Genomic DNA, 22,869 nt, shown 5'->3' with positions numbered 1-22,869 from the left:
CCCTGCCCTGGGCAGCCTGTTCCAATGCCTGAGCACCCTGTGGGGCAGGAATTGTTCCTCAGCTCCATCTAAACCTGCCCTGGTGCAGCTTGAGGCTGGTTCCTCTTGTCCCATCCCTTGTTCCTTGGGAGCAGAGCCCAGCCCCTCCTGGCTCCATCCTCCTGCAGGCACTTGGAGGGAGCCATCAGGTCCCTCCTCAGCCTTCTCTTCTCCATCTGAACCCCCAGCTCCCTCAGCCGTTCCCCATCTTTCTTGTGCTCCAGGCCCTGCACCAGCTCTAGTGCCCTTTTAAGAGCTGATTTTCTGTCTCCTGCTCATAACATCTCCATTCACAAATGATTCCTGTCCCATTTTACAGCTCCTTAAATCTTCCCTGGTCTCCTCTTCCTGCCTGCCCATCCTGCACTAGGCACTGGAAAGCTCTGATCTTCATAACCTGGATTGATCTGTGATGGAGTTACCCACCCTATTCCCATACCAGCAAGGTGCTGGGGGCTCTTCTCCATCCCTGGTGTCTCCCATGTCCCCTTCCTTACCTTCACACCCCCTGCTTGCCTCTGCCAGCCAGCACAGGGGCTTGTACACATCCCCTGTGTACATACAGGGTCATGCCAACAGCCTGTGTGGGGCTCTGGACCACCCCTGTTTCCCCATAGCCAAGGGGAGGTGATGTGAGGTAGAAGGATCCTGTGGGGCACTGCTGCAGATAGGATGCAGGAGTGAAGATGCTCAGGACATCGTCAGAATGGACCTTGTGCATGGAGCAGGATACGTGCCTGGAGGCCCAGGTCAGTATCACAACCTGGCTGTTGCACCAGGCTTCCCAGTGAGCTGGGGTAGTTTTATCCCTGGTTTTCACTGTACCTTGAAGGTTTCCCTGCCATTGAATCCCACTGGAGAGAACAGCTCCGTCCCTGGACTGAGAGCCATGGGATGAGCCCTTCAGCAGGGCATGGGGCACATGTGGGTCAGTGCTGGGATCATCTCAGCCTGGTTGTCCCATGTGCCTGCATCCGCTGCAGTAGCACATCACTTGGAGCACCACTGCTGTGCCCATAGCTGCATCCTCTTGTCCCCCTGAGCAACCCCAAACCCAGCCTGTGCTGCAGAGCCCCCTGCACCAATGGGGAACCCAGAGCTCCCCAGGGCTGGGTTGTTTCCACCTTCCTCTTCCCTGCTCGGGTGCTTCCTGGTGTGGGGAGGTTCAGGTTGGATCCAAGGCAGAAGCTGTTCCCTGGGAGGGTGCTGAGGCGCTGGCACAGGGTGCCCAGAGAAGCTGTGGCTGCCCCATCCCTGGCAGTGTTCAAGGCCAGGTTGGACACAGGGGCTTGGAGCAGCTGCTCCAGTGGAAGGGGTCCCTGCCCGTGGCCATGGAACTGGATGGGATTTAAGCTCCCTTCAACCCAGACCAGGCTGGGATCCTATGTTTGAGTTTCCATAGGGCTGCTTCAGCTCTTGGCTCACAAGGTGCCCTGTGCCCATCGAGGGGGTTGTGCCCCTTCCACCTTCCTGTTCTCTCATTCCTCTCCTGCTGTGTCATTGGGGAGGCCCAAATGTCCTTGGATCATAGACCCAGGGCCCTTCTCCTGGACCTTGTTGCAGTCCTGCATGAATCAGCAGTGGGAGCCGGGCTGCTGCAGCCAGGGAAGAGGCACTGTCTCCCTGCTGTGCTGTCTGTGCTGCAGGCTCCGTTGTGTGGGGCAGGAGCAGCTCTGCTCAGTCTGAGGTGAGCATCACCCCCCCTGACAGTGCTGAGTGGTTTTGGGGGGGTTTTGGGAAGAGCACCCCATCTGTGCATCCTTCCCTGCCTGCATCCATGAGCACTGCGAGTCGCTATGGGGCTTAACTTGCAAGGAGGCTCTCTTGGGCTCACTGCTGGTAAAGCACTGGGACCAGTCTGAGGGAGACACTGGAGGAGCATTGCTGAAGGTACCCGTGTTGTGGGATGGGGTGGGGGGGTTGGGGTTGGCTTTGTGCTGGAGGAGCTGCTTGAAGCAGGAGGGGGATGTGGAAGGTGCCAGCAAGCCTCAGGCTCTGTGCCCCCCTGTGCCCCCAGCAGCTCCTCAGCCCCCCCATGTCTCCTGAACCCCAACAGCCGCTCCCTGACAGGCAGAAAGCACATTCCAGGTGTTTTCCCTCCGAGCTCATTCCCAACACAAAGTCTATGGGAGGGGGGGCTCCGTAAGCAGTCACCTGCCCCCCACAGAGGGCACAGAGCAGAGGGGATGGTGTGAACCCCATCAGCATCCCCTATGGGGTCCCTGTCCCTCCTTCACCAGCAGCTCCTACGCTCCTGTTTCCATGCCAGGCCAGTTTTCCCTTTGCTCAGCACTTGCTGCCTTCCGGAATGGGATGTTGCTGGAGGATGAGGGAAAGCACATGGGGGCCTGGAGCTAGAGCAGTGCTTTGTGTTCCCCTTTCCATGCTTCCCTTTGCTGCTCCGACTGATCCTGGCAACAGCCGCTATAAATACCGCTGCTTTCTGCCTGTCCTCCCAAACCTGCACATCCCACCCTTCTCCTTGGCTCCTGTGGGAGGAGAGAGAAGCCTGTGCATGGAAAGGGTTTAAGTGAAGCAGTCTGGAAGCATTTGGGATGTGCTGATTACACACAGTGACCTACATGAGCCATGCAGGGGGCTGGGAGTGGTGGGATAGCAGCTTGCAGAGCCCTGGAGCGTGTCTCCCATCCCAGGAGCTGCCTGAGAGCTTGAAATGGCCTCAAGCTGCTTCCCCTTTTTGGGACATCTGCAATGAGTTTCTGTTTGAGGTTTCCTTTGTGCTGGGGCAGCTTCCTGCTCCCTTCCCCCTGCAGACATCCCCTGGCACAGCATCATGGATGGCAGACCATGGGGTGATGCCTTTGAGGGGTGCTGGAAGCAGGCACTGGATGGTGCTGGACCCGTGGGGTGGAAGAGGGAAGAATGGAGGAGGATTCTGCAGCTCGTGTCTTCAGGATGCTTTGAGCTCTGTTCCCTGCTTGCCTTGTGGTAGAGGTGTCTGCAAGCCTGGTTCTGTGTGTGCCCGGGCTGGGGTGTCCAATAGAAGCACTGGCAGGGGAGGTGATGGGTGGAAATCATGGAATCCCAGCCTGGTTTGGGTTGGAAGGGACCTTAAATCCCATCCAGTTCCATGGACAGGGACCCCTTCCACTGGAACAGCTGCTCCAAGCCCCTGTGTCCAACCTGGCCTTGAGCACTGCCAGGGATGGGGCAGCCACAGCTTCAACCTATTCCCATGTCCCACCACCCTCATAGGGAGGAACTTCCTTGTATCCCATCCAGCTCTCCCCTCTTCCAGCTGGAAGCCCAAGCTCCTCATCCCATCCCTGCATCCCTTGTCCCAAGCCCCTCTCCAGCTTTCCTGCAGCCCCTTTAGGCACTGGAGCTGCTCTGGGCTCTCCCCTTGAGGAGCCTTCTCTTGTCCAGGCTGCCCCAGCCCAGCTCTCTCAGCCTGGCTCCAGAGCAGAGCTGCTCCAGCCCTCCCAGCAGCTCCATGGCCTCCTCTGGCCTCTCTCCAGCAGCTCCACCATCACCCACCAGTGTGGGGTGGTTTGTCCTGGATGTCCTGTGCAGGGAGGAGCTGGACCCAGGCTGGTGACACCTCAGGAGAGGCCTCAAACACCTCTGGGAGGTGGCTCCCTGCAGTCCTGGGTGCTGGACATGGTCCAGAGGTTCCTGTATCCCCATCCTTCTTGGTACCAGCACCTCTTCCACTGGTGATGACTGTAACCCAGTTCAGAGCAGCTGGGCTGAGCCTGAGCTGTGCAGCCCATGGTGGCTATTGCAGACCTGGAAAAGGCTTTGCATGGGCAGAACCTGTTTGGTTTTGATCGTGTCCTCCTCTAAGACATGGGCTTGGGTGGCCCCAATCCAGAATCCCACCCAGGGCTTCCCCTGAGGGCAGTTCATGGAAGAAACATGGAAAACAGGGATATGGGATAATGGCAAAAAGATGCTGTAGGTGTTTGTGTTTAGCCAGGACTTGAAACCAGCCCCAATCCCAGTCTCCTGCTGCATCCCAGCCCAGGCCGTGTTGGCACCTCCTGTTTCCACTGATTCATTCAGAAACACCCAACACGGAACAACTGAATCCTCCCAAACACCCAGAAGCTTAGAGCACAGCCTAAATATAGCTCTGTGCCCTGTTTGCGGTGCTGTCCTGCCTGCTGGGGAGGTCCTGAGAGCTAAACCAGCTCCTTAAGCCAGCACCAGCAGCGGCAGGGGCTGTTCCCTCTGTGCACCATGGTTGGAGCAGCTCAGCTTTTCCAGCTTTAGGTTTTCCAGCTCCTTTCAAAGGCATCAAAGTCCCTTTCCTGACCACAACTTCTTAACTGATGGGAGATGCAGGGAGTGAATCCGTGGGGCTGAGCTCTTGGGGGCTGCTCCATCCCCTCATCCTCAGCAGCTCCACTCTTCCCTTGCGTTAATCCACCCGGATTCCCCCTATTTCTGACCCAGATCTGAAACCCATTGGGTGATTTCCTCTCCTCATCCCCAGCTGAATGATTCAGCTCCTGAATCCCTGCTCTCCCAGCGGCCAGGCTGCTGCAGCCCTTCCCTCTTGAACCTCATCCAATGCTGGAGCTGATGCTCTGCAGCCACAGCCTATTCCAGGCAGCCCTTTCCATAGGGGTGCTCCGGGAAGTGTCCGTCTGACTCACCTGCTCCTGCTTCCCGACTGCTCCCTGGCTCTGGATCAACCTCTCTGGGAGCCTCTGTGCTGCTGGCACTTGCTGGAAGGGTTAATGCTGCTTTCCTTCCCCATGGATTTTATTCTGTGTGTCTGGATGTGCCCAAGCGTGAGCTGAGCACTGACAGTGTAATGGGCAGCGGGAAGGGGTGGGATAAGCAAGTGGATGGAATAGGATTGATGACAGCCTTCCAGTGCCTAAAGGGGCTTCAGGAGACTGGGAGCAGGGCTTTGGGATGAGCAGCCTGCAGGGATGAGCTTTAAGGTCCCTTCCAATCCCCACCATTCCCTGTGTTACCCCCATGTCCGTGCCCAGCACCGTCCCTCCTGCACTTCAGTGGCACCTCAGTTATGTGCTAGAGGACCCAGGTGCTTCCAGCTGTGCCCATGTTATTTATCCAGGCAGGAAGGAAGGGTTTGTGCCTCCTTCCCAGGATACAGCACAGGTTTTCCATCTCCTCCCTGTGTCCAGGATGTGGTATCTCCCCCAGCACTGACTTGGAAACCTCTGGAGGCCACGATTCCTGTTTTCCCCTCTCCATGGAGGCTTCAGTGTGCTCACACCCATCTCCACCCTCCCATGTTCCTGCCCTCTGTTCTGTTCTCTTTTCACTGACTTCACTTTCCAGTGCCTGTAAAACACTGCTGGGATTTGTCTTTCTTGGGAATTCATTGGGAATTTGGTGCCCTTCTGCCTCTCATTGCTGTGTTTCACCCATGAAACAGGCAGGGAGAAATGGGGGCTGGCCTGAACCCACAGACTTCCTTGGATCAGAGCTGCAGGGACAGGCGCTGTGCTGGAGACCTGCTCATCCTGCTGCAGCCACGCAGGGAAGCAGTGCCTGGAAGCAGGGCAGAAGGAGGGAGCATCTCTTAGGAGGAAGGGCACTGGGTTGGTAACGGCTCTGGGGGAGAAATGGTTTCCTCATGGCCTGGGTCCTGTTCTTCCCTGTCTGAGTGTGGTACCGTGGGGAAATGGAGAAGTAGAAGGTTCATAAGTAACCCATGACCCAGCTTCAGTGAGTGCTTGAGCCCAGAACCCCCCCGTGTGCTGGGCTGCACCCGCAGAGCGTGAGCAGCAGCTCAGGGAGGGGATCCTGCCCCTCTGCTGTGCTCTGGGGAGACCCCCCCTGCAGCCCTGATCCAGCTCTGGGGCAGCAGCACAAGAGGGACGTGGAGCTGCTGGAGAGAGGCCAGAGGAGGCCATGGAGCTGCTGCGAGGGCTGGAGCAGCTCTGCTCTGGAGCCAGGCTGAGAGAGCTGGGCTGGGGCAGCCTGGACAAGAGAAGGCTCCTGAAGGGGAGAGCCCAGAGCAGCTCCAGTGCCTAAAGGGGCTGCAGGAAAGCTGGAGAGGGGCTTGGGACAAGGGCCTGGAGGGACAGGCCAAGGGGAATGGCTTGAACCTGCCCAAGAGAGGGGAGACTGAGCTGAGCTCTGAGGCAGAAGCTGTTCCCTGGGAGGGTGCTGAGGCGCTGGCACAGGGTGCCCAGAGAAGCTGTGGCTGCCCCATCCCTGGCAGTGCTCAAGGCCAGGTTGGACACAGGGGCTTGGAGCAGCTGCTCCAGTGGAAGGGGTCCCTGCCCGTGGAACTGGATGGGGTTTAAGCTCCCTTCCCAAACCAGTCTGGGATTCACTGATTCTAAGGCCCTTCCCTTTTCTCTCCTCTCTGCTCCAGGTGGCACAAGCTCCACTCCAAGGCTGGGAAGAAGGAGAAGGAACGTGGTGAGATCCTGGTGTGCATCCAGTTTACACGCAACAACATCACAGCCAGCATGTTCGACCTGTCCATGAAGGACAAGCCCCGGTCACCCTTTGGCAAGCTGAAGGACAAGGTGAAAGGCAAGAAGAAATACGACTTGGAGTCAGCCTCTGCCATCATCCCCAGCAGCATGGGCGGCCTGGACATGGAGGATGACTATGACATAGGGGGCAAGAAATCCAAAGTGAAGGGCTTCTTCCTGAAGAACAAGCTCCGCAAGTCATCCTTGACTCAATCCAACACCTCCCTGGGATCTGACAGCACCATCTCCTCTGCCAGCCTGGGGCTGGCCTCCAATGTTGCTGAGGTATCCAGGTCCCCCAGCAGACACAGCAGTGTGTCCATGGAGCGCTCTGGTAAGAGGATAATGGGTTTCATTCCCCATCCCCCTCTTTATTCCCCCTTTTCTTTATGAGGGACTCTTGAGGCTTTCCTGCAAGTCTCTTAACTCATTGCTCACCTGCATCCTGCATCCTCTGGGATCTGTGGATCTCCCTTTGGGTACCAGAGAGGGACTCCTCATCAGGAGCTGGAGTGATAGGACAAGAGGTGATGGGTTCAAACTGAAACAGGGGAGGCTGAGCTGAGCTCTTAGGCAGAAGCTGTTCCCTGGGAGGGTGCTGAGGCGCTGGCACAGGGTGCCCAGAGAAGCTGTGGCTGCCCCATCCCTGGCAGTGCTCAAGGCCAGGTTGGACACAGGGGCTTGGAGCAGCTGCTCCAGTGGAAGGGGTCCCTGCCCATGGCAGGGGTTGGGGCTGGATGGGATTTAAGCTCCCTTCCAACCCAACCCATTCCATGGTTCTGTGGTCCTGTGCATGCTGGCAGCAACGTGCTTGCCAGAACAGGGGAGGGCATACTCTGAGCAGCCTGCCTTGGGTTGATGCCACATCATCCCTGCAGCTCCCCATGAGCTTGTGGCCTATGAGGGCTCTTTAGGACCTTTTCTCCTGTGTCTCCTAAGAGCAGATCACAGCAACAAGGCCCTGGGAGACGGCATGGGGCTGCTGCTGCTGCTGCTGGTGTGCTGGACACCTCAGGCCTGAGGCTGTGCTGAGGCAGTGACTGGCTCCTGGTGTTAAAGCTCCTGGCACTCAAGCAGCAAACACAAAGAGTCCTTGTGGAGAGTTAATTCTTGCTTGGAAGCAGGTGCCATGATCTGGTTTAGTTGGCTGGGGACAGCAAATTCCCCCCTTGGTTCGAGCCTGGTGCTGCTGTGCTGCTCCTCACTGTGCTGGTGAAGCCACACACACGATGCTGTGTGGTGGAGGCACCTGTCCTGCCCCATCCTCCGGTCCTGCCCCATCCTCTGGTTGTAGGGGGGTTCCTGCAGGAGCAGGGAGTGCCTGTGTGGGACATGGAGCCCGGGCATCCTCACCAGGCTCTTCCCCAGCACCTGCTGAGTGCTGCAGAGCCGGGCAGGGGAGGCAGGAGCAGGCACTGGATGGTCCAGGCTTGCATCGCACAGGATACAGGAGCTGAGCTCAGAGATTCTGCATCTTTCAGGCAGTGCAGACTCCAAAATCACTTGGTGGAAGCAAAACCCCCTCAGTCATGGACAAACAGAATTGTTTGGGTTGGAAGGGAGCTTAAATCCCATCCAGCTCCAACCCCTGCTACGGGCAGGGACCCCTTCCACTGGAGCAGCTGCTCCAAGCCCCTGTGTCCAACCTGGCCTTGAGCACTGCCAGGGATGGGGCAGCCACAGCTTCTCTGGGCACCCTGTGCCAGCACCTCAGCACCCTCACAGGGAACAGCTTCTGCCTAAGAGCTCAGCTCAGTCTCCCCTCTCTTGGGCAGGTTCAAGCCATTCCCCTTGGCCTGTCCCTTAAGTAGCCTCTGGGTAACTTCTTGCATGCATTACCCACCTGGATCCTCTCAGACATGGGATTTGCTGTCTCTGGATGCGGCAGTGGGAGGTGATGTCTGGGGGAGGGCATTACCCAACCTGTGCAGCCGCATACCTGTGAGCTGTGCTTTGCATTGCTGGTGCTTTAATTATGCAGTGGGAGCCTGGCAGGGAGAAAGCTGGTGTCATCTCCCAGCTCTGCAGTGTTTGCAAGGGCAGGATAAGGATGTTTGTCCTACCTGGGCCTGTTACTCAGGTGGCCTCACCTCTGCCTTGTGTTTGATTCCCCCAGTGAAAGACTTGTTGCCATCGCCCAAGCTGACCCACAAGAGAGCCTTCAGTGACGATGTCTCCCAGGTGAGCCCGGTCCTGGAGCCCAAAGCAATCCAAAGCCTGAAGCCAAAGAACGATCCCGTGTCCCACTCTTCCCTCTGCATCAATGGGAGCCACGTGTACAGTGATGAGCCTGCCCCAAGGAGCCCAGTGTGTGTCCCACAGGGCTCCAGCGTTCCCAAGCGGCACGAGGAGGGCTCTGGCTTTGCTCCCCTCCATCCCGAGCCCCAGGAGGTGCCCTGGGGGGTCAGCAGCTTTGAGAGGACACAGCAGAGAGAGGAGCCCAGGTTCATCCCATCCCCTCCCAGCCTGGCCCTGCAGGAGGAGCTCAGGGTGTCCACCAAAGCTGTCACCCTCAGCAACCACCTGGGCAGAGCCAGGATGGAGGAGAGCAGTCGCATGGAGAGCAAACCAAGCCAGGCTGCAGCCCCCATGGTCTCCACGGACACAGCGAAGGACAAGCAAGCTGAGGACACCAAGAAGGAAGACAAGAAAGCAAAGGGTGGCCTCTTCCACCATAAGAGTGACACCGGGAGCAAGGGGCAAGGGGAGAAAGGGGCCTCTTCCCATGGCTCATCCATGCACACAGCAGGAGAGGAGAGGAGTAAGAGCAGCAGCTGGTTTGGTTCCAAGGAGTCTCCTCAGAAACCCAGGTCAGTGGAATGGGGGTGGTGATGAACTGGGTGTCCCAGTGTCCTGTCTTCAACACTGAGCTGGTCAATGGGCTCCCCAGTGCTCAGACAGGTGATGGGGGAGATGCTTCTTGGTCTTAAATGTCACAAGGGGAGGGTGATTTACCTGGATCCTTCCCTGGCTTCTGCCACAAACCAACTCCATTGGCCCTCCCGGGCTCTGATTCCCAAGTTGGGAATGGGAGGGATCCCCTTCATGGAGAGGGAATCGTTTCCCTGTGCAAAGACTCAGTGTGGTCATTCCAAGTGTTCCTGTGGCCTCAAAGTAAAGGATCATTATCCTTTAGCTAGAAGAGCTTCCCTGACACACAATAAAGGATGTGGGACACAGTGACACGGAATGACATGTATCAGCCTCCCATCTGTCTGTTTCTGGTCCAGTTTGGGGGTGCAGTACATTGGTACCTTAACATGAAGTAGTTAATCCCATCCCTGCTCCTTCCTCTTCCCATCCCACCCCAACCTTCCCTTCTCCTTGATGGGAATCTCTGATTGTTCCTGCTTTGTGTGGTGATTCATCTCTTCCCAAATCCTCAGCACTGGGTTCGTGGCACACAAACCATGGTGGTGGTGATGGTGGTGCTGTTTCTGTGTGGTCTTTGTCGTGTTGATGGGTCACCAGTGTCCATCCCCATAGCTCCTGAGGGAGAGCCCAGTGTGGTGTTGTCTTGGCTCAGTGAGAGGGAGGAAAGGGGTTAAAGCAGCCAGAGAAAACCCAACAGTTCTGAGCTGGTTCAGTCTCCAGGGTTGATTTATTATGGGATTTTCCTAATCTGGGCTGACTTGAACCTCATTTAGGAAGCAGAAGGGGTTTAATTCAGTCTGAGCCTCCTTTCATGAGGAGGGCACTCATGGTTTATCCAACCCAGCCACATGCCCACAGCTTCAACTGCTTGGTGAGTGCTGCTCAGACCTGAGCAGGGGGGAGCATGTGGCTCACTTCAGAGCAGGGCAGCACCTAGAGCGTTGTCTTCTCACCCCATAGGATGATGTTGTGCTCATAATGGGGGGCTTTAAAGCCAAAGGGTGACAAGGTCTTGCTGCCACCCCCTTCCCAAGGACAGGGGATGTGTCCTTGTGCTGTGTGGCACATGTGGTACCCAGAGAGGGGGATGAGCTAATGGTGAGAGGATGGGAGAGGAGCCTCAGGGGCTGGTGAGGCTCAGTCCTGCACTGCCTGGGCAATGGGGATGCTGAGGCAGGCAGGAGCTGCTCCTCATCACAAACACCTCATCCCATAGGGCCTGGAGCTCTTTCCCCTGATGCCATGGGGAAGGGAAGGATAAGGCAGGATGTGGGCTCTGTCCCTGAGCTGCTCAGCAGCAGAGGGGTGAACATGAGGTCCTGGGAATGCTGAGGCTCCATTCCCACCTATGGGTCTTTCATTTCCAGGTGGGTATTGGGTATCACATCCCAGGACGAGGTTTGTTTCTGGATGAGACCATGGCAGGGGTTGGAGCTGGATGGGATTTAAGGTCCCTTCCAACCCAAACCAGGCTGTGGCTCTGTGAATGCTGCGATTGAGGAAGGGCAGAATGGAATCACTCGAGATTGCTCTTTGATTCCTTTTTAGTTCATTTTGTGATAATAAAGCTGCTGTTTCAGTCCTACAATAGAAGATCCTGTGTGAAAAACCCATCAAAGCCCTTCTGTGCCCAGGCAGTGATTGCACAAGCTGCCTGAGCCAGACACAGGAGCACTGTGAGCCTGCAGTGGGGTGGGATGGGAGATACCCTCTGCATCTCCCTATGGAGCCTTTTCCATGCTAAATGGGTGAGGAACCTCCAGGTTCCCTCCTGCTTTACAGCTGTGGGTTTGAGCAGATGTGCTCCATGTGCTCCATCCCCATGTGTGAGTTGTTCTATCCCAATGGATGCCACTGTCCTCAAGGCAGGGATGCAGATGGGCTCCAGTAGCATCCAACCCAGCAGATAATCACAGAGGTGCCCTCAAACTGCTGGTTTCTAACAACCATCCCCTTCCATGACAGCTGCTGGAGCCATTCCCAGTGTGATTCCTTTCCCAGAGGGTTGTCACTCGGTTCTCTTTAACCTACTTCAGTGCTCGCAGTTGAATTCAAGCTAAGCTGAAGCTAAGCTTATCTTAAGAGTTGGGTTGCTCAGGACCCTGCCTGCAGATGCTTGTTTCCTATAGGAGGAACTTGGATGAGCTGTGAGGCAGCAGCTCCTCCAGCTGGGGTTTTCTCTCCCAAAAACAGGAATTGCTTTGAAGCAGCGCGGGCTGCAGGGAACGAATTCACAGAGGCACTTTGGGAGCGTTTCTAAACAGCTCAATGGGCTTTAATTGCAGTTTGCAGCTTGAAAATGGGAAGTAATGAGCTTAAACTGCAGCCTGGACAAGAGAAGGCTCCTGAAGGGGAGACCCCAGAGCAGCTCCAGTGCCTAAAGGGGCTGCAGGAAAGCTGGAGAGGGGCTTGGGACAAGGGCCTGTAGGGACAGGCCAAGGGGAATGGCTTGAACCTGCCCAAGAGAGGGGAGACTGAGCTGAGCTCTGAGGCAGAAGCTGTTCCCTGGGAGGGTGCTGAGGCGCTGGCACAGGGTGCCCAGAGAAGCTGTGGCTGCCCCATCCCTGGCAGTGCTCAAGGCCAGGTTGGACACAGGGGCTTGGAGCAGCTGCTCCAGTGGAAGGGGTCCCTGCCCGTGGCAGGGGTTGGAGCTGGATGGGATTTAAGGTCCCTTCCATCCCAAACCATTCCATGATTAGAAGAAAGCCAAGTGATGCTTGAGTGTGTACCCCAGAAGGGGAATCTCGAGAGCTTTACTTCAAGTGGGGCTGGTTCATTACCCTTACAGAGCTCATGAGCAATCATAACCCAGGATCTTGATGTTTTCCCCCCATACAGCCCAGGCTGGGTGGTGGCAGATGGTGACTGAGGCTCATTTGATGCAGAAGAGGCCTTTCCATCATCCCAGGGAGATGCATTTCTCTGGTCTGGCTTCCCTGGGTCTTAATTCAAGACCAGGTTGGACAGAGCCTTGGGTGCCATGGTTTAGTGTGAGGTGTCCCTGCCCATGGCAGGTTGTTGGAACTGGATGATCTTCAGGTCCTTTCCAATCCTAACTATTCTATTCTATGATTCTATGATTCATTTCTCTGACCATTCATTCCAACACTGTTGCTCATTGTAGTTCTGCACAACTCTTGTGTGGTTTTGGTCTCCTTCCTTACATGGAATGACCTCGTGGAGCACATCACTGATGCAAGGCAAAGCTGTCAATGAGATTCTGAGGTCTGACTGGTGTCAGGTTGAACGTGTGGTCTGGTACCATCAAATGTAGGATCAGATGTGCATGGGGATGTTCTGTGGATGTCCACCTGCATCTGGAGCAGCTGTTCAGTACCTTGTAGAGCTGGAGATGGATCAGAGCCTGGATGAGGAGACCCTGGAGAGAAGAAGGCTCAGGGAGACCTTGTCACCATGGTCCAGTGTTTAAAGGGTGGCTACAAAGAAGGTGAAGACTCCCTTTGGACAAGGAATCCCATAGAAAACACAAGGGGTGATGGGCACAAGTTACTGCTGGGGAGATTCCCACTGGACACAAGAGGGAAAATGCTTCCCCATGAGAACAACCATTGGAATAATCTCCTTAAGGAAGTGGTGACTCGCCAGTGTTGGGCACTGGTAAGATTGGGCTGCACAGGGAGCTGGGCCATCCAGTCTGGATCATGTTGTGCCTGGAAAGGTTGGAGCAGATGATCCCTGAGGTTCCTTCCACCGGGATTCCAGGATTCCATGATGACCTTTGCTTTGCTTCTGCAGGAAGCAGTTTTAAGCCTTTAACTCACCTGCAGAAGGGATTTTCCCCTCATGCTCTCCTCATTCTGGAACCTTCAGCCCTGCAGCTTCCACCAGCTGAGCCAGCAGCATTCCCTCTGTTCTTTGCCCACTGGTTAGGTCCAGTTTCACCCGGAGCCAAAGGGATGGAGACAGCCTCAAAAGCAGACACTGTTGTGGGGCCAGAAAGCTCAGCCTGTCATTAGTTAAAAGCTCTGTAATTAGAAAGCTGCTTTACAAAGCTCAGCTTGAAAGGAGCCTCCGGGTAAGCCAAGCCTTGAAGCTCTTGCAAAACCAGACCCTGTCTAAAAGCAGGAAGGTTCCGGGTTAACTTCTGCTTTCCAAAGAGCTTTGCACTTCTCTTCTGGGCAGGGTTTTGCTGAGCCATCAGCAGCTGGTTACTCACTGACTGCACAAGGAAGGAGGTCCCAAGGGCTGTGCTCTGCTAAAGCCACCAGGCTTTGATACTGGCTGGAATGGAAGTGGTAGGAAGATGGTGTTTGCTCTTTGGAGCCCTGAATAAAAGGCTCTTTGGGGTTTGTTGTTCTTAAGGTTGTGTGGTCCAGGGCTGTGTGTAAGGAAGGAGCTCAGCAGGTGCAGCTGAGGCTACAACAATTGGCTTCAGTGTTTTCAGGGTTTCCTCCAGTGTTATCAGAGCTCCGCAGGGCCTGCTCCCTGCAGGGTGAATCGGGGTGATAAAGGGAGGCTGCATCTCAGCCTTGGCAATAGGAGAAGTTGTGGTTTCTCCTGTACAAACAACAGCACTGGTGCTGGTTGCAGGTTAAAAACCTCCTGACAGGCTAAGAGAGCTGGGCTGGGGCAGCCTGGACAAGAGAAGGCTCCTGAAGGGGAGAGCCCAGAGCAGCTCCAGTGCCTAAAGGGGCTGCAGGAAAGCTGGAGAGGGGCTTGGGACAAGGGCCTGGAGGGACAGGCCAAGGGGAATGGCTTGAACCTGCCCAAGAGAGGGGAGACTGAGCTGAGCTCTGAGGCAGAAGCTGTTCCCTGGGAGGGTGCTGAGGCGCTGGCACAGGGTGCCCAGAGAAGCTGTGGCTGCCCCATCCCTGGCAGTGCTCAAGGCCAGGTTGGACACAGGGGCTTGGAGCAGCTGCTCCAGTGGAAGGGGTCCCTGCCCATGGTAGGGGTTGGAGCTGGATGGGATTTAAGGTCCCTTCCAACACAAACCAGGCTGGGATCCTATGGAAAGCAGGTTTTGGGGTTTGCACCCACCTGGGCTAGCACTTCCCAGATCCCATCTCTGCTATTTATGTATTTATCCCTGTGGTTTGGGGGGCACATGTATAAAGCAGGATTGGTTCATTGTAATGATGGGCAGGTGAGGACCAAGGGGAAAGCGAAGCAGTTCCTGAACAGAGACCTAAAGCCACTCCTTTCACCTCCAGAATTCCTATTCAAAAGCAGCATTTGCTTTTACCCTCTGCCTCCTTCCCACCCTGTCCAAAAATGTCCTGGGCTGCCACAGCCTATCCCAACCCTTTCCACACCGATCTGAGAGGAAATTCCTTATCCCTGCCAGGCTTTGAACTGCTCCTGGGGCCCCCAGTGCCCTGATCCTGCTGGTTTTCCACCTCACCCCTTGCTCTGTGCTGGTCCATAGGGAAGTGGTGCCAAAAGCAGCTTGTGAGTGGCTTGGTTCATTGTGGGGTGACCCTGCCTGTGGCAGGGGCTTGAAACTGGATGATCCCAAGGTGTTTTCCAGCTCACACCAGGCTGGAATTCTATGCTCCAGCCCTCCTAGGAGGGATTTTCCACTTGAGCTTCCGTGCAGCTCTTAACCTCAGTTTAATTCTAGCTGGGCTTGAGCCTTGCCCTTCCCAAACCTTGACGTCTGAGCTCATTCCCTTTATCTCCATGGTGCAGCTTAACCCATCCTGTTGCAGATGGGCTGGGATGGCTGGGGACCATGCCCTGTGCCTGCAGGGCTGGGGTGTTTGCCTTCAGCCTGGAATCTAGGCTGCAATCCATAGGGGAAACCCCCTGCGTTGAACAAGCTGTTCCCAATAGACTTTTCCATCGGGGGGTTGCTCAGCAGGATTTCTTCTCTCCTTTTCCAATGTGGAGAGGCTGAACCAAGCCTGTGAAGTGCTGCCAAACCCGAGATGAGGGCAGAAAGGTACCAGCTATTTATTTTGGCTGGCGGAGCTGTGTGCTGGGCTATGGGAAGAGGAGGAGGAGGAGGGTGAGTCAGCGTTTGAATGCAGCAAAGATCATCTCCCATCAGGCTGCTGCAGGAGGAGGTTTCCCTCTAGAGGAATTCGCCGTCCTCAGCTCCTGGTTTTCCTCAGCATCCTTCGGCAGAGAGAGGGAAACTCAACATAAAAAGGACATGGAACTGTTGGAACAAGTCCAGAGGAGGCCACGAGGATGCTCAGGGGCTGGAGCAGCTCCTGTATGGAGCCAGGCTGAGAAAGTTGGGGCTGTTCAGCCTGGAGAAGAGAAGCTGCGTGGAGACCTCAGAGCAGCTTCCAGTGTCTGAAGGGGCCTATAGGGATGCTGGTGAGGGACTGTTCATTAGGGACTGCAGTGACAGGACAAGGGGTGATGGGTTCAGACTGAAACAGGGGAAGTTCAAGTTGGAGATAAGGAAGAAGTTGTTCCCTGGGAGGGTGCTGAGGCACTGGCACAGGGTGCCCAGAGAAGCTGTGGCTGCCCCATCCCTGGCAGTGCTCAAGGCCAGGTTGGACACAGGGGCTTGGAGCAGCTGCTCCAGTGGAAGGGGTCCCTGCCCACCACATGCATGAACAGGTTGGCTCCAAGCAGAGCTGGTTTTGGAGCTGGTTTGTGCCTAAAGATCCATCACCTTCTCCATCACCTTCTTCCATTGCTTGTCCTGGAGATGTTCTGTGCCCACTGAGAGCTCAAAACACCCAGGAAGAGCTGGGCAGCCCTGAGTTATCTTCTATGGAGGTACGTGCCTGGAGAGGACATGGAGCTGCAGCAGAGCATGGATGGACTCTGTGAGGACTGGGGGGGACACTTGGCCATGGCCACCACTGCTGAGGAGTGACTGCAGGGGAGGTCACCCACGAGCTCTCTGCCCACAGCACCAGCTGTGCTGCAGGTTGGGGGGAAATGGTGTTTTCTATGGGTGTTTTGGTGCTTGAATTACCAGGTCCACTCAGTAGTATCTGATGTGGTGTCTGATGGGTGCTGGGGTTGAGCTTCTGCCACTTTCTGTGTTTGTGACCTACCTTAAAACTGGGATGGAGGGGCTCTGGTGCCATTGATTGCACAGGGAGGCTCTTTTCCAAGGTAGCTGCTTGGAAGGTGATGTGTGAGGGGGACTGTGAAGCTGCAGGAGCAGGGAGGAGGGGGTTCTGCTGCAGTGAGCATGGGCTGCTCCCCATCCGTGCATCACTCGTGGTCCAGGCCATGGGCAGCACAGAACCTGCCTGCTGTGAGACATTGAGGGGCTGGAGTGGGGCCAGAGAAGGGCAATGGAGCTGGAGCAGGGCCTGGAGCACAAGAGATGGGAACGGCTGAGGGACCTGGGGGGTTCAGATGGAGAAGAGAAGGCTCAGGGGGGACCTGATGGCTCCCTCCAAGTGCCTGAGAGGAGGATGGAGCCAGGAGGGGCTGGGCTCTGCTCCCAAGGAACAAGGGATGGGACAAGAGGAACCGGCCTCAAGCTGCACCAGGGCAGGTTTAGATGGAGCTGAGGAACAATTCCTGCCCCACAGGGTGCTCAGGCATTGGAACAGGCTGCCCAGGGCAGGGCTGCAGGCACCGGCCCTGCAAGTGTTCACACAGTGTGGAGACGAGGCCTCAGTGCCATGGGTTAGTGCTGGCCTTGGCAGTGCTGGGAATGGTTGGACTGGATGAGCTTGAAGGGCTTTTCCAGCCTGGTTGATCCCATGATTCCTGTTCTGTGCTCACACATCCTCAGCTTCTGCCTCAAGATGGCATTTTTGAGCTTTAAAATGTGTCTGAGGCTTTTGTGCATCCTTATAACACATGAACATGCTCTTCCAGGCAACTTTCCCATTTGACAGCACACTGACCATGATCTTCCAGCGCTGCCTGTGGTCCCCACCAGCAGCTCCAGTGAGGCAGGGAATGCTGTGGTGTATCCCTAGGGCCATTCCTTCCTTCATTCCATGTTAATCTTTGCCATGCCCAGTGCTGGCTAGTGAATGTCCATGTTTGTCCCAGTCCAAGGCTGGGGGCTCTGAAGCTCAGCTGCGGTGGCTGATGCAGGAGGTGATCCCATTGACTCTGTTTTGGGGCAGCTCATTCCTGGTGCTGGGTGTTCCCATCCTTTGGGGTTGGGATTGCTCCTGGTAGGGGTGAGTGAAGGGGATGGGGGCTCAGGAGAGGGGAATGTGGTATCAGAGCGCTGGCTGGGACATGGGGTGTCCACACCATGATGTGAAAACCACCGAGCTGATGATCCCGAACCTGGTGAGTTCCTCGTGGGGGTGATGCCCATTGCCAGAGGAGATCCCAAAGGAAGATCAGTGAATCCCAAAGCAAGGTCACTGTAGTCCCTCTTGGAAAGGCAGCAGGGAACTGGCTGCCGGACATGGGGTGAGCTACAGGAGAATGTGCAGCATGAATCTAACGTGTGCTGAACCCCTTCCTCCTCCTTGAGGTCCTCCAAGGGATTTCAGGCCAGAAGTGATGGGATGAAGGGGATGTGGGGACACGGGGCAGAGCCAGGAGCAGATCCAAGGCTGCATCTTGGCCATGTGCTCCCTCCTGCTTGGCTGCCAGAATGAGCACCACGTCTGCTGTCACCCTGATGTGCTGGCAGACAGGTCATGAAGCACTGGGATAAACTGGGAAAGGTTCAATAATCCCGATCCAGGAGCCCATCCTGGCTCCTTGTGCTCAACCTGCCCTTGGTGCCTGCGTCTTGGGGCTTGCTAAGGTAGGAAGGGAAGCGTGGAGGACATGTAGAAGAAGGGCTGCCCTCTCCTGTGTGTCGTGCATGCCCTTTCCATGCCTTGACTCCATAATCATTGCTCTGCCTAACCGGAGAGATGACAACGTGTTCAGTCATTGCATTGCTTTGGAGTGTGTGTGGTGTGTGCTTGCAGCGCTGTCACAGCATTAACCAGGAGGACTCTTCTGTCTTCCCTCCACAGCCTGGAAGTGTCTCCTCAGGTAGAAACCAGCTCAGATGCTCCTTCTCCTTTTCCTCCCTGCTCCCCTGCCCAGTTTCCTGCCGCTGCCGTAGCCCATCTCGCTAGCATGCCGAGCACTAACCTCCCTCCCGCGCTTGGAGACGCTCAATCCGGATGCTTGTCCCCCACCAACCCATTCCTCAGCTCCCTGCAGAGCAATCCCTTCTTTGAGGACCTCCTCGCTGACCAGGTACTAAATTCTCCTTCACCTACTCACTTTCTCTCTAGCTTCCCGGCTGGGCCATGTGCTGCTCCAGAGGTCGCTGGGAGCTTTTATTCCTCTGCGGATTCCAGTCCCTCTGCCTCCCTAGGACATAAAGACCCACAGAGGGAGTCTCCAGCCCCAAGCGTTGGTGTCCCCGTGCCGGAAACAACTCCCCCATCACCGGGAGCTCTTCCTCCTCCTCCGGCCAAGGCACCCACTGTCCCTCCTCCTGTCTCGGAGTGGGATGAGACCTTCGATGCCTTTGCGACCAGCAGGCTCAAACCAGAGCTCAACAAGGAGAACTTCTTTGCCTCGGGGGCAGCAGAGGGTATGGCTTTCATCGATGATCCTGGTGCCACCAGCCCCATGGAGAGATCAGTGGAGCCAGCCCAGGAGGAGGGCACGAAGGCCTTGGAAAAGACTGATGTGCAGATCAGCACTGAAATACCAGCAGCTCTACGGGCTTGGACCAACTTCTCAGGCTTAGACGTGGGGGCAAACCTGGTGAGCACAACCCAGGAGGCCACAGTGATAGAGGATGTGCTGAGCCCCGTGTCTGTGGGGTCCATGGGGAGGAGGAGGAAGAGCAGCACTCCTACGGTTTGGACGACCACGTTTGCATCGGGAAACCCGGGGGACAAAGAGGCTTCAGCAGCACTGAGTGCTCCCAGCAGTGTTAGGGAGGAAGGGGACAGCAATGAGGACCCCTGTAGTGCAGGGACAAACGGCTGGATGACCATAGCCACCGAGAGCACCCCGGAGCCATCAGAGAACAGCCAGAGCGTGGCAGGGCAGGAGCACAGGGCTCAGGAGAGCACCTTTGGCTCTCATCCAGCCTTCCTCAGCGACAGCACCTTGGAGGCCAAGAGCGGCTCCCACACCACTACCTGCCTCTTGCCCAGGAGCACCTTCAGCCCCGAGCCCCTGCCCGGCACCAACGTGGTGGCTGTGCCCCCACGGCTGCTCCCGGATGGGGCCCCACGACGGTTCCCTGTGGTTCCTGAGCCTGGGATGGAGCCTCAGGCTGCGGGAGGCTCAGAGGATGCCTTCGACATCCGGACGTCGGTGTTCCGGCTCCAGGCCAGCATGAGGCTGGAGGCCAGCGAGAGCAGAGTGAGGCTCAGCTCTGATGCTCGGGACAGGAGGGTTGTCCTCCCTCCATGGACAGGTAGCCAAGAGGAGCAGATGGTGGCCGGCTCCACCGCACCACCACCCAAGCCTCCGAGGTGGTTTGCAGCCATGGGAGGTGCAGGGGATGGCGAGGAGGAAGATGCTGGCAACCCACGGCAAGGGGGTGAGGAGGTGGAGAGCCCAAAGGCAGAGGGGGAGCTGCAGGGGAGCTGTCCGAGCAGCGAGATCTCTAGCCCAGTACCTCCCAGTGCACCCACAATGGGACTGGATGTAGCTGGGAGCGAGTTCCCAGTCTCTGAAGATGTGGAATCTGCCCCTGTGGACTCAGTAGCTCCTGTGGAGGAGAGAGCTCACAAGCTGCCAGAAAGGGACACCTCTTTGAGGGAAGAGCCATCAGAGATGGATGAGACACCTGCAGCTGAGCACTTGGAGACCTGCCCATCAAAGTTGTCCCGGGATGGATTAGGCCAGTCAGGTTTATCCCCTCTGATGGGGACCGAGTGGGAGACAGCCTCCAACCAGGAGCCATTCCCTGAGGGCCTCAGTACCTCAAGCCTAAACCCACCATCCAGGCTAGACCTGGCCCAGCAGGAAACCTTCTGGCCAGCTCTGGAAGAGCAGGAAGCATCCGGTCACTGCGTGGGTCTCAGCTCAGCACCACGACCCCAAAGGTTAGCGCATGGGGAGAGCCCACTGCAGCCAGAGCTGGCCCGGGGTGATGGTGAGGGGCAGCAGGAGCTGGTGACCGGCCCTATGGGGCGAGCAGGGGGCCAGGATGAGCCATGTCAGCCCATGGCAGTGGCTGTTCCTCCCTGGGAAGCAGAGCAGGGCAGCCCCACAACCAGTGAGCCCAGTATGGACTTCAAGAAGGCTGATTTCTGGAAGGCAGCAGGGGCCGAGGAGAGGCACAAGGAGGATGCTCCAACCCCTTGGAACCCCTTTGCTCCAGCGCTCAGCCCAAACCCCCCCAGCAACCCCTTTGTGGAGGAGCCAGCAGACCCCATCCCTGTTCAACCTGTGCTGCCCAAAAGGGTTGCTCGGGGCGGCTCCAGCTTCTCCAGCCTCCAAGAGGAAGCTCTTGGGCAAAGCTTCCCCATTGACCTCCCTGGGGCTGTGCTCGGCAAACCCTTCCTGCATGACCACCAGCCCTTGGCCTCCTCCACCCCTTTCCTCGTGGCTGCAACTAACCCAGAGCAGTTTGCCTTCCCTTGCCCCTGCCCTGCCGCCAGCAGCCGCGCAGCCGCCCGGCCCTGCCCTATGCCACAGCCTGGGGACACACGAGCTTCAGCGCTCCTGGTTTTGCCCAGGGAGACACAGCCGGCTGAGAAGCCCCTTTGCCAGCAGATTTCCAGGTGAGCATTCCGGGGAAGGCCAAGGGATGTTGTGTGTGGTGGATGGGAACCCTGTCTCCCATCTGCTCTTAGCAATGGGGTTGGTAAGTGGGTCCCTCAGCAGCCCACTCCAAGGAGGATGCTCCATGGGTTGCTGCAGGGACTCTTCCCTTACCTTCCTGTGGTCCCAGAGAGTCCAGGCTTGAGCAGCTTGAAGCTTTGGCTTTCTTGGATCATGAGGAATGGCCACTGATGTCCTGTGTTTGCCCTAACAGAGGGTAAATGGTTTGATGCATCCAAGACCTGCCCTAGCTGAAAACGCAGCACAATTGCATCCGCATTGCACTCGATGCTGAGTTTGGCTCCATCATCTTCCCTGTGCTTGCAATAGGTGCCTGTTCCATGTCTGCCAGGAGAGCTTCCAGCCGTTAATGCTCTCATGAGTTCCTTCATGGCATGTGCACAGCTCCTGCCCCTTCCCTTCTCATTCAGCTTTGGTTTCTTTCCTTTTGAAACAACCATCAGGGACTAAAAACCTTCTTCCTTCCATAGCCAAAAGTGGTGTCACCAGGGCGGTGGCAGATGCTGATCTCCCCTTCCTCCTGCAGAGATGCCCATTGATTATGGAGCCACTGGATTTAGCCTTAAGGATAATGGGAATGGGAAGGGGGGAATGGTGGTGGTGCATCAAGTAAAGAAGGGGCTCCTCCTCCTCCCAGGTCAGCTTTGGGCTGTAGAAATGCCATGAGGAAGATGCTGAGTTGAGGGTGAAGACTCTTGCTCTGTGTCCTTCAGCTCATCAGGTTCTCTTGGTGCACCTTCCCCTGGTCTGCTGGGCAGAAGATGGTCATGGGCTCATCAGGGATTAAGCTCTTGTGGGTTCCATGGGGACCTACATGGGGTCTCCTGACAGGGATGTATTTGATGGGCCTCACCTCTGCTGCAGAGGCAAATGGAGCTTGATGGGGGCCCTGAGATGATAAAATCCCACCTGGCCCAAGAGTAGTGCTGGTCACGGGCCTGGGGAGGGAGGCAGGAGATGGGGACAGCAGAACACGGCTGAGCTGCAGCCCTACTGCATGGGGATCCCTCCTTGGCTTGAGTGGGGATGTGATGTCCTTGGGAGCAAAGAGCAGCACGAGCTGGGGCTGGGAGCTGGGTTGGGTTTTTATCCCTTCGTGGAGGCCACATCCTCAAACCATTCCCAATTGGATATTTCATCCCCCAACAGATAACCTTGGTCACAGTTTGTGGGTGGAGATGGAAAGAGAAGTGTCCTGCAATCCCAAAGGGTAGATTTAGGCAACGAGTGTAGTCCCAGGACACTCCATGTGGATGGTGCCTGATGATACATGCTCACAGTCATCCTTGGGATTGACTGCATCCATCCAAGTCCTGACTGGCTCATGGGAGGCAAGTGGGCTTGGACCCATTGTGTCCATGCTGGCCTCTGTCCTGGTGCCTGTCTGAGGAGGCCTCGAGCATCTCTGCTCTGGTTGCTCTGCCTCTAACCCGTGGATGGTTTGGATTCTTGCTGCTGGGACTGAAGATGCTTGGAAGGAGTCACCCTTGAGGAGTTCCTGCGGTCCCTATGGAAGGCTCCAAGGTTCTGCACTACTTTATAAGGCTGGGGAGAGGTGACTGATTGGCATAGGGGAGAGAGGAAAGCTGGAAGGGCCCTTTTCCAGGTTTGCCTTTCCTTAAGGAATCTCCTTAGTAAGATGCTCAGTGGCAATGGAGACAAAAGATACGATACAAATAAGGTGGAAGGGGAAAGGAAAAGCTTAGGATGGACATTAAGGCTCAGCTGGGACGAAAGTGTCTTTCTCTTCCATGAGATAAAGGTACCTGGATTGGTATGGATAGCTGGTGTGGATTATTGGGAATCTGGTGTGCTGGGGATACATGCCCTCCTTTGGAGGGATGGGACCTCCTGCAGGGTC

At 56.4% G+C, this 22,869-nt stretch overlaps 1 protein-coding gene across 1 annotated transcript in view; it reads left to right on the top strand.

Moving 5' to 3' along the window:
• The window catches only part of RAB11FIP5 (RAB11 family interacting protein 5), a 35,637-nt gene that overhangs the window by 6,869 nt on the left and 5,899 nt on the right, over positions 1 to 22,869 (top strand). Inside the window, exons 2-4 of the mRNA XM_034064660.1 lie at positions 6,365 to 6,804; positions 8,587 to 9,280; positions 18,488 to 20,947. Of these exons, the coding sequence (XP_033920551.1) occupies positions 6,365 to 6,804; positions 8,587 to 9,280; positions 18,488 to 20,947 (3,594 nt within the window). The remainder of the gene's footprint in view (positions 1 to 6,364; positions 6,805 to 8,586; positions 9,281 to 18,487; positions 20,948 to 22,869) is intronic.

Source organism: Melopsittacus undulatus, chromosome 7, assembly GCF_012275295.1.
Source record: "Melopsittacus undulatus isolate bMelUnd1 chromosome 7, bMelUnd1.mat.Z, whole genome shotgun sequence".
NCBI classification, from domain to species: domain Eukaryota; kingdom Metazoa; phylum Chordata; class Aves; order Psittaciformes; family Psittaculidae; genus Melopsittacus; species Melopsittacus undulatus.
Note: the sequence above shows the minus strand (reverse complement) of the source record. Positions and strands in the feature narration are given on the sequence as shown.